We start from the raw sequence: 11657 nt of genomic DNA, 5'->3' as shown, positions 1-11657 counted from the left end.
GATTCATCTTCTCCTGGGGAATTCGCATGGTACAACAATTACATTGATGACAACAAAAGGAAAGCTAGACTTGACAAGATTTATATTTCCTAGGATTTACTTAGCCAAACATGTAGAATGGCAAGATAGACATTTTCTTTCCTATTCTTGTCTGACCACAAACCTGTTCTATTGGTATGTGGTCCCATTGGTGAGGGGAGCTAGCAATCATGGCTGATTGCCCATGGAGAATTCTATTGATAAACTAAAGAGAGGGATTATGGGCAAGAAGGAAAGATCTCAAGTGTGATTCAAGACCGAGTGGCTTGCAGTTTTACTAGTCTGCTAAGGCATGAGAATGAGTAGATGAAATCCTTCTCTGGGGGAAGACGAGGATGCTTAAAAAGAAGGATTCTTGGGATGACAACGACGGTTGTGAGAAGTAGGAGTATGAACAATGAATGTGAAAATGACATTTAATGCACTTTATAAGGAGCCATTTTCCTAAAAATAAAAATAAAAACAACAATTATAAAATTTATCGGGTTGACCTATTATGGGAAACCATGCTTTAAATTTGGTGCAACAAATTGGCCAAAATTCACAAAATTCATATTCTGATGTACAATTTTTTTAGATTGTGCAAAAAGGCATGATATCCATTTAAATCATGCTTTGTCATTTGATTTGATATGTAACATTATGCCATTTATTTTTTATAATCAAAAGATGCAGGGATGTTAAAAGGTCATCTTCTGGGCCCAAAAAACCAAACTTGGACAACTTGCAAGGATACAAGGATGTGAAATTTTCATTTTTTGGGACAAAACATGGAGCGTGTTAACGCGCTCCCTGTTTTGGCCCAAAAAATGACCAATTTTCACATCCATGTATCTTTTGATTTACAAGTCCAAATGGGGTTGTTACATATCCAAACATGGAGCATGTTAACGCGCTCCCTATTTTGGCCCAAAAAATGACCAATTTTCACATCCCTGTATCTTTTGATTTACAAGTCCAAACGGGGTTGTTACATATCAAATCAAATGGCAAGGCGTGATTTAGGTCCAAACGGGGTTGTTACATATCAAATCAAATGGCAAGGCGTGATTTAGATTATCATGCCTTTTTGCATAATCTAGTAAAATTTTATGCACCAAAATATGAATTCATGGTCAATTTGTTGCATTGGTTGGATTAGTATGATAGTGAGTTAAGAAGCGTAAGCATTTACATATGCATGGTATCTAGACTAATCCATTCAAGGAATCCTTACAAACACCCCACTTGTGTGGAAGGTTGCATGGATGATCTCATTACTATGGTGGAAAGAGGGAACTCGATTGCAATAAGGTTTGCATTTGATACACAATGACTTGGCAATGAAACATACCAACTCTCTTATAAGTGATGTGAAATTAATGTTCGTGGCTTTAAACTTATATGCATAGTTAACCTTCTAGCATTGAGGAAACATATGGACTTTTGAATAAATTATATTTTTTTAGTAACCCAAACCGGAGATTTATAAATCTTTTATTATTTTGTATCGCTCTCTTTTTTTAGCTCGCTCACTTTTCGTCGCTCGCTTTTTGGTAATCCTCTTTTGTTTGCTTTTAAAAAGATTCTATATTATGTCTTGAGCACAATATAATGAACTTATGTTCCAATCACAAATGGTTCAGCTAGTATAGCTAATAAATCAAAAGACCTTTTCTAGCTACCTTCGAAGACCTTTGCAATCTCTAAGGTTTAATCTCTAGCTTAGTTTTTATGAGTTCCTCTACAATCCACACTTCTAGTCCTTCCAACTTGTTAATATGTCTCAAACTATGTTCTTTCGGCTCTTGTCTTGAAAGTAAGAATTCCATGACCTCCTTCACCAATCTCAAAATTTAAATCTACCCACTCAATTCTTGGTAAAGCTTTGCTCGGTCTTTTATATGTTTTTTTCCAAGAATCTTATCTTGTAGCCCTCCAATTTTGAGCATCTTTGAGTTCAGCTATGTTTCAAAGTGTTCTTTCACTCCTATGCATCGAAGGGTCCCTTTGCTTCCCACTCAAGCCTATTCAGCTCCCCACTTTTTGTTTTCAACTTATGTTCAATCATTCTAAACAAACCTAAGGCCGAAACACCTAGATAAAAGACTTCATATCTAAGAATGTGTGAACTTTTTTCATTATTTTCCTTGGATTATACCTCTTGTGTAATAGTAAAGTGATCAAATTACTACATTGAGTGATAAAAGACTTCTTAGATGTACAAAGGTGAGAAAATCTATGAAATTGGAAAGAAATGACTCGGAAGCATTTTTATACTGAATAAAGCATTTTTATACTATATTCAGGTTGTTCGCGTTTATCATATATATCAACCTCTAATCCTATGGTAGATTGAGAAAGTCTAAGATCTAAGAAAACACAAGAATCCCCTCTTGAAGTGCAGTTCAGTTCACAAGAGTCACGAGGATAGATTCCTTCTCCAAAAGCTCTAGCGTCTTTGTACATAAAGTCTTGAAAGTTAGAAACATCTGGTACAAATAAATCATCTATAAAACACCTAATTTGACTAAGCTTATGTAAAATGATAGGGTAGGTATTAATAGAAATAAGACATTGCATAAACTCAAATTCATAAGTGAAAAGATAAAAGTTTGATAAAAAGACGACACAATTAGTGCCCATGGGGATTCCTATAACTTGTTGAAACAAAATCACCTATTGTGATGTACAAATGACAGTCTACGCAGTGATCCACCCTTCTTACAATGCATAGAGCAACCAAATGGTAGAAATTCTATCTTTGATTCAAAAGACAAAAATGTATCTCATCTTTTGTTCAAAGAGTATCTATTATTTTTGGCTCAAAGTGATCCTAAATCTATGCTTTATGAAGACGAGATGGAAAACCCTAGACCAAGCTAGAGGGTAGTGTCATCAACACAGGTTGCCATAAATATTATTCATTGCCAAGACCACATACCCCTCGAAACTAGCATAGGGGGAAAAAAGTCACAAGAACCAGTCAAACACAGGACCCTAGGGATGAGCAGCAAATAAGTATGAAGACACGGGATGGAAACCCTAGACCAAGCTAGAGGGTAGTACCTTACATTTACAATATATCCAGAAACATTTCAAAAGTCATTCTCTAAAAACCCAAAATAGTGCAGTTTCAATCTCATGATAGTCACTCATGAGGCTGAAACCATGAACTCCATCATGCATACCAAGGACTAGCTACTATGACATCCCCACTGACATCATCAGTGCCCAACAATGTGTGTAGACCATAGTATAAACATATGCCCTCATACAAATCCACACACCCACATACTCGAGCATCCATTCATACAAACGTGAGTTTCTGTCAGCACTCTAAAGGTGAAGGGCAAACTCAGCCATGACTATGGCTAGCACTAAAGGAGAAGGCTAATCAAAAAGTAGTCCACATTCTCTTCATTCAAGCTACAGCTACTTGTGAAGACCGGACAATTTCATTTTAGTCTCTCCCATACGTGTACAATAACTTAAAACCTCTAAGAACTAGAACACAGGATAAATCAAGGGATTTGGTCATTCAACTAAAAATGCTTGAAACGAGAAGTCTAAAGTCATTTGAAGTTCAGTACAAGACAATGCAAACCATGCCAACTCAACTCTTAATTTCCTACATAAATAAGTGATTGCATTTTCGATGAAGCATGTCTAGAGCACCTTTCTTGATGGGTACACTCATTTGTGTTTACAACATGCACATAGGGAACATATTGGGAGTGATTGAAAACATACCCCCACCCCCAAAAGCATGTCTAACTTCAAAATAATGTAACAAATCAAAATGGGCTCCATAGAGTAGCTAAGACAGATCATAGCCTACTGTTGTTGCGGTCCCTGATCTTTGATCCAAAGTAGAGTAAAAAGCCACTTGCAAGAAGACAAGTGTCAACCTTATCTGAATTGTGCCCCATCAAAATGACCTTGGGCACATTTATAGCTGCTAATATGCATGTCCACCAGTATTGCAGCAGTTTCAGCCAATATGTAAAATAGCTTCAAAATAATAATGTCCCAAACCTCCGATTTTCAAACTTCAAAACACACCCTCATAAGTCACAGGAGCTCCTTTGAGCACTATACATTATGTGGGAGTTTTACTTAAACCTCAAGTGGCAGTACAAATTCCCACCAGCTTGCCTTGGCCAAAAACAGGACAAGCAAATTCTTACACCTCTGTACAGTTGAAAAAATCTCTCCCTATCTGTAATGCTTTCTAAAGAATCAATCGACAAAACTTTTTTTGCTGGAAGTTGAGACACTCAAGGTATGTGACGGTAGAAAGTAGCATCTATTCTTGTGCCTTCCATGCAAGGTTGAGACGACTCCCGACCCTTTTCTTTTGCACCTCTGTAGGGTGATTGTACAAAGCCACACACCAAGTCAGTTCATAAATAACCTGATGGTCCCTGGCATCCCTATCTTAGATTCAAGTCACTATAACTCTGATGCCGTACTCCAATTTAATCTGTGATAGCATATCAACAAGGTATAGCGTTCTCAGAAGAACAGCAGTAAAAAATCCAGAGTCACTCGTAGTCATCAACTTCGACAACCAACCGGCTTAAAAGGGATAATTGACCCATAGCCCCCAGATCTCGACAACCCTTTTCATTGCAGCCAAGCGGTGGAGCCAACAACTGGCGGTTGGTTAAGAGCTGTAGCATCTCTCTAAATGCAGCCTGCAAACAAAGGGAAAAGTCAAGAAGAATTACAACCAGGTAGCAAGATTTTCCAGGAAATCCTGTTTTATAGATACCAGTTGTTTCAAACGAAGTCCACGCTTCAAACACCCATCTTTGACAACAGTTATGCGTTTAAGCTATATTCAAGCAGTACAGCTATCGAGTGATGGTGATTTATGGGAAAAGGAACTCCCGAAAAGAAGTCAGTCTCATGGCCTGAACTATGAACAACTTCCAACAACAAAAGAATTTCCATAGTGACTGCTGACATCAAAATTATAAGCCAAGCAGTACTGACAGCTATTTTATTACAATCAACATATTGACTCTAGCAGAACAAACTATCAATCATTGAAACCTAATTGAACCACATTGAAATCAAGTTCCCCATCACATATTTTGCAGAAGTATGAAATTAGGTACAACCTCATCTAATGCACAGAGTTAAGATAAATTTTCCCTAGCCAGAGAGTCTACCAATAACTGTAACTTAAGAACATCATCAAAACTAAGCTGATTCACCAAAGGTTTCACCATGACACCTTTTTCAAAGGTATGGAATTTAATGCCTGGACAAGGTTGCAATAACCTTTCACTGACCGATAATTCTGCCTAAGCACAAAAATAGCTTACATACAAGATAGATGTCATAGCTTCTCAGAACAAGCTCTCTACCAAGAACACTTTCATTGAAGTCAGATTACCCCACAACAAGCCAACTAAAATGAGCACGTGACCATTCTTAAACACATCAAATTGTCCAAACATGCAATACTAAGAAGGTGCCTACCTGCACATGGAACATTCCAAAAGAACCAGCTCCAATGTTTACTCCAGGCCGCAGAGGATCATCAATCCATAATGCAACATGTCTGTTGTCGCGCTTAAAGGTACCACCCGGACTTCCATCAATTCCCTTCAAACAAAACATAAAGGGTGAATCATAAAGGCAACTTTTCCACAAAAAATTACCACCCATTTCACATCCAAGACAGTATTTACCTTCAAAACAATTTTTACTGAGGATAAATCCAACTCAAAGCCAAATGTTCGGAGAAAACCAAGGAGTAAAATTCCAAGATATGGCGAGCCACCCGAATCCCATAGACACAATACCCTATCAATGACATCAGCTGCTCTTCTCACATAATGTTCACCAAGACTGCAAGTGCCAAAGTCTGCTACAGGACTTGGATGAAACCCACTACAGCTGCTTCTTGAGCTTGGTATATCAGAATCCTCTGAGAACTCAGACGTACAAGATAATGGGGAAGATGCTGTGATGGAAACAGGCGAATCACCGTGCCTCCCCTCCAATGAAATTGGTACTCGCTGTCATCACAATCAACCTTGCATTAAGACTATGACGGTTAAACTACTGAAGGGACAAGGTTTTCATGGGGTAACACCTAAAGCAATCATTCTACATCAGCCAAAAAAAAGCAGGAATGATCTTAAAGCAGTTTTCTAAAATGCAGCAAGCTTTCCATGGAGAGAAAGGAGCAGATGATACCTCCAGATAGAAAGCAAGAAGTAAAGTCAATGAAAATGAACCTAGACCACCTGTGTACACATTACTGAGACCTTTGTGGTGCAAAAAAGACTTCAGCAGCAGGACCTGTTCAGATAAAGCCAAGTGTTAAGCGTTCATGATACAAAGATACACTTCAGTAGCAGTGTCTGTTCACACGACATTGGATCAGAACTCCCCATATATAAGGAAAAGAGAAAAAGTGGAAGTGACATGACAAAAACTCTTCATTCATCTTCTCAAAAAGGTCGAGTTCAGCATATTTACCAGTGGTGCTAATGCAGGCAGATCACATATTTTACCAAGGACATATTCCCGAGCTGCACCGCCTGTGTGCCGAGTCCCAAATTTGCCTATCTTTGGAACCTGATCTGCGGTGTCCATGCCTCTGATCCCTTCATTCAGAATGCAATCATTGTTCCTCATACCCCCAATAGTTATATCAATGGCAATCGAAGGCATTGAAATGGAAGGGTCCAACAGTCTGACAATGGGCCGACAATGACACTTCAACACAGGCATGGATGCCATGTCCAAAACATTTATGCTTTCACACCACTCATAGACTTCCAAAGCTGAGGCGAGTTCCCGTATTAAAAACGCCGAAGCTTGTGCAGTAGACAAATTTTCTGACGAATGCAACAAGGGAGCACCGACAACAGCTAGGTCGACATCACTGTGTTGTAAACACAAGCCTGTTGCAAATGATCCAAAGACCTGTCCAAAACCATGTGAGATTATCAACAAGATCCAAAAAGTAGCCTCCAACTCAAACTACCTGTACTTCCCTTTCCTCTTCAGAGCTGGTAATACAAATGTGTTGGAGCACCCTATCAAGCAATACCCGATGAAATTTGAAACAAGCCCCTAAGTTATTTCCATACATATTTCACAGTAAAAAGCCAAGTAAAAAGTCCAGCAAAATACCCAGTCATACAAACCACTGCCTCGGAAAGGCCTCAATATATTCACAAAGAAAATAGAGACAATAATTAACTTTGTTAACTCAGTTCTCCACCTCTTCATGTAGACGGGTTGTATTGGATCATGTATGCGCTTCAATGCAGTCAAAATTCATGTGCACAAGCATGCACACATGCGATTAAAATATCTTGAGCCTGTGTAGATTTGAGAATGCAGGAGTGCGGTTATCAACCACATATTAGGTAGAATTTGTCTTTGTGTTCTCATTTCCACTCACCTCTGACTTTAAAATGATTCCAGAATCATGGCCAAACCAACTCGCACTAAGGTATTGAAACCGAAAAATCAGTTGGGAAGAAATGGAAGGAGTTAAAGAGAAAGGGGTGTGGAGAGGGAAGGAGGAAGCGAGGAAGCGAGGGAGACCAATTTGTATTACACAGCCAAAAACAGCAGGTGGCAAAACAGACAGAGAGGAGAACAGCCTAAAACCCAAAATAGGCTCAACTCACATAATCCAAAGCTGAAGGTAGAGAAGAGATTTAAAACACACCTCCACATCAGCTTCAGGCCAGACCATTTTGACACCCTTCCGGACACAATCTATAGCAGCCTCTGCATGAAGCTGCGTCTCCGGTGTAGGCCTCGTCAATCTCGCAAAATGCAGGATGTCAAAATGCAAAGCCTCGACAAAACCTGCAGTTATCGGTGGGGGGGTTGCTGACATTCTCGGTATGACAGATGGCATGAGCAGAATAGGAAAAGGTCCATTCTGCAAAAGATTTTGAATCCCATCTGGAGGCAATTGACCATCATTTATCGTCTCATACCCCTCCTCACATTCTTCAATTGCAGCACCTATTTGTGGGTGTCTATATGTAAGACCTTGACCATGTGGAGCCATATAAACTGGCGACAATAAAGTTGTCAAAGGACCTTGTTCATTTACTGGACCAGGCCTCTGTGTACAAAGGGGCACTAAGACTTGACTAACTTGGAACTTTTGTGATGGTACAGGAGCCGATTGCTGATTATCTGACACAAGATGCTTGTGATACCTGACATCTTTTGTTTTATTAGTCTTGTCCTGGTTGAAACCCTGCTTTCTAGAATTCAGAGCTGCCCAGCCCCCGGATAGCTTCCTCTGGTCATTCCACCTAGGCCTCTGAGGTTGCACAGGAAAACTCGCAATTTCCCTTGGTTGACAGTGCACAGTTTGCACAGGAATGTAGATCATGTTCTCAGCACCAGGGAAAGGAGACTGCAACTGAGACGGTATCATAGATGTTGCAACCACGTTATCCTGCCTCTCCATTGTCAAAGACTGTTGTACATCAGCTTGCATGCTATTAATTGAGCTGCTATTTACAGCAGGATCAGTATCGTGAAGCCTTGACAACATTGGATCATCGTTGAGTGGAACGAAAGTTTCATTTCGAGGACGATGGGATGCTCTTCGGGAGTTTCCCTTCCATGTCATGGGTTGGCCATTCCCATCACTCGAACGACTGTCTTCAGATGTCGAAGGCACTCCAGACATCAAGACTGTACTGTACAACAATTCTTTATCCAAGTTACTCTCAAGCAAACCAGGAACATTATTTTGGAGCTCACCCAGGGCAATGTGGCTGAACCTGTCACTTAACGTTCCCTCGCTACTTTCTTCAGGATAACACAAATGCATTGACTCTCTAGACATCCCATTCTCATTAAGAGCTTCATCAGTCCAGTCATCTTCACCAAAATTTGTGCCTCTGCTGGAGCAGTCACTGTAACAATCAGAATCTGACTTGAAAGTAGATCTTGGAGATTCTGGGTCATCAGTGCGGGTAGCCGGAAGGTAAATCCTCCCACGCATTCTCTCATCCATAAGCTCTCTTTTGGGAGGAGAACTAAACACGCCAAACAAATGAAGCAATTGTTGTACCTGCAAGAGTCAAAAAATTGGGAGATACCACTGATAGAATTAGATAGACTTTTTGAAAGCACTTCGAAATCTATGCCACTCATGGTTCTAAAAGATCATGCTGCTAAACATTACCTGTTGAGCAGTCAATTCCAATCTGAACTTGTGGCTATCGAGGTGATCTAAGACCGGACGGAATGTGTCCTCATCCAAAGGCGGTCGCTCAACTCTCACTCGCACTCTCACCTGATAAGCAGGCAACAAGAACTTACGCAAAACCCGACCATGAAAGGGACAAACGCATCAACCAAAGTAACAAGTGCAAGATGAAACTCGTGAAGTAAAAGTAGCAGCAGCACAGCAATTCAGCCAGTACATCAACCACATTTTCAAAGAGCCAAGGATACCTAGAAACAGCAGAAATCTGAACATCATATGACGCGCCCTTTAATGCAAAAACCTTTAGGCAGCGTACCAGACTTCCACATTTCTCACACAAACAAGTTTTCCTACAGGGACAACTTAAAGAACAGGTGGGCTCACCTGAGCAGGATATCGTGAGATCGGTCTCCCAAACCTGGAGTCAGGATTCTCCCAAGCGTAGGGATCAATGTTGAAACCACCATCACTTGCAGCCTGACATGCAAAATAAGAGCTTTCATATTGAAAATTCCAATCACTTAAATACACAACCTTGAGACCTCAATTCCATGGCGGCTGAAGAATGTGAAAATCAAAGCATTCATTCGTGTAGACAACAAGCAGTCACGAGCCTCCAATATGCAGGTTGACGAAGGGCAGTCCCATGAATAATTTCAAGGGAATAATCAGGCCAAACCCCGAAATGGAGGATTTTGCAAAAATCTAATAAAAATTGCGTCTACCATCTCGGTAGAAGAACCATACGCACACAGCCTCTTACATAGGATTGACCGTAGTCTTTGAATAAATAAAAATAGTCAAAGATTTAGATCCACAATTCCTTCAGTCTGTCAAGTGTAAAAAAACCGCACGCAGACCTCAAAGACACCACAAAGCCGTCGGGTGGAATAGTTGAACAGGAACAACGGCATCCCCTTGCGAATGGCTCGAACAGACTCTTCGTGATGCGCCGGTAACCCTGCACGGAAATCACAACTCAGAACAATGTAGCCGAACGAAATCAAGGTATGAATTACACAAGATGTTTAAATTGAGGCGGTAAAAAAACGTTAGTAGGAGGACACGTGCAAATTGAGAGGTCCCAAAAACGTGCAAATTGAGAGGTCCCAAAAGCTTCACAGGGTAGGCTTCTTTAGTCGATTCATCCAAAATGACTGTAACGGCTTCCCGAAATTAGTAAAAATTAAGCCATATAACCGCTCGCAACACTGCATAGAGCACGTTACACTAAAAATTACACAGATGACTTCAAGAAAATCATAGACCACGGCGGTATAACCGCCTGCAGTGTCATCAAACGTCAAACCAAGCACCAGCACAAAAACTCACGTTGGCCGAAGAATGCTCTGAATAACCAAAAAACAAAAACTGCCGAGAAGCTTCCTCCAGCCACCTGCAGCACAGTATGTCAGCGTACGGAGGTAGAAAAGTCGACACAGGCATGGATCCACCCCAAAGCAAGCGGAATGTTGCTGGAACACAGGTTGAGAACGGCAAGGGCCTGCGAGCGGGCTAATCCGTATTATGTCAGGTGGTTTTGCCGATCATGACCGCCATCGGAACGGCCAAGGCCAACAGACTTCCTTCCTCAGTTGCCTTCCTCAGGTTGCCCGTACCAAGGCACGGGCGTCCACATTTGAGGCTCCCCAGCGCACATGCGGAGTTCCAAATGAAGGAAACAGTCCAAAACCGCACGGAACCAAGGCGTTTGGGCATGCAAGCCAGGGTGAGAGGTCAAAATGCCTAACGAAATGCGAGCGTAAAGGAAGCAAGGGGGGGAGCGGGATGATTTTGGGGGGAAATCAGACACAGGCATGAGAAGGAAGCAGGGAGAGGAAGCGAAGGGAGAGAGACTGACCGAAAATCCGGCGCTCCAGATCCGGGAGGGTGAAGCTGTTGCAGACGAAGATGAAGCCAGAGAGGAGGGCCTTTTGGGCCTTGGCCTCACGCCAATCGAAGTCGGAGCGGCTAGGGGGGAGGAGGTGGAGGGGGGGGGGGGGAGGGGGGAGGTGGGGGGTTTTCTTGACAGCAACCATGGCGAAGGGAATGGGGAGCGCGGCGGCTATGGCGGAGGTGGAGCTCGCAGGGTGTAGGGCTAAGGCAAAATGAGGGAAGCAGAAAGAGAGAGAGACGAACAGGGAAAGGGAAAAGTGGCCCAAAAAAAAAAACCAGAATTCGTCGACGACGATGATAATATTGGTGGTGCTTGTACAACTTCATCTTCATCATCTTCATCGCCATTTTACCTTTTTACCCTCCCTAAAAAGTTCCCCCTTCCCTCTTTCCCGAATCCCTCCCCTTCCTTTTACCCTTTTACCCTTTTATCCATCCCCCCCCCCCCCCCCCCCCCAGTTTGTTTGACTCACTCAACCTTTCTTCACGCTCCTCTCACCCCTTGTTTCGCCCATCTATCAGC

General features: G+C 41.7%; 1 protein-coding gene across 1 annotated transcript; it reads right to left on the bottom strand.

Moving 5' to 3' along the window:
• Positions 1-3638: 3638 nt before the first annotated feature.
• LOC147903994 (uncharacterized) lies at positions 3639-11386 on the bottom strand. Its single transcript, XM_087369787.1, has 10 exons — positions 11100-11386; positions 10099-10199; positions 9623-9715; positions 9215-9325; positions 7727-9100; positions 6520-6969; positions 6235-6339; positions 5724-6053; positions 5512-5637; positions 3639-4718 (listed from the first exon to the last, which is right to left on the bottom strand). Exons 1-10 carry the CDS (start codon positions 11275-11277, stop codon positions 4566-4568), a joined length of 3021 nt encoding a protein of 1006 aa, XP_087225913.1. The 5' UTR covers positions 11278-11386; the 3' UTR covers positions 3639-4565.
• Positions 11387-11657: the final 271 nt, after the last annotated feature.

This window comes from Dipteris shenzhenensis, chromosome 3 (genome assembly GCF_047967505.1).
Source record: "Dipteris shenzhenensis isolate YYH24624 ecotype China chromosome 3, Dip_SZ_1.0, whole genome shotgun sequence".
NCBI lineage: Eukaryota > Viridiplantae > Streptophyta > Polypodiopsida > Gleicheniales > Dipteridaceae > Dipteris > Dipteris shenzhenensis.
This window is presented reverse-complemented; position numbering and strand designations above follow the sequence as displayed.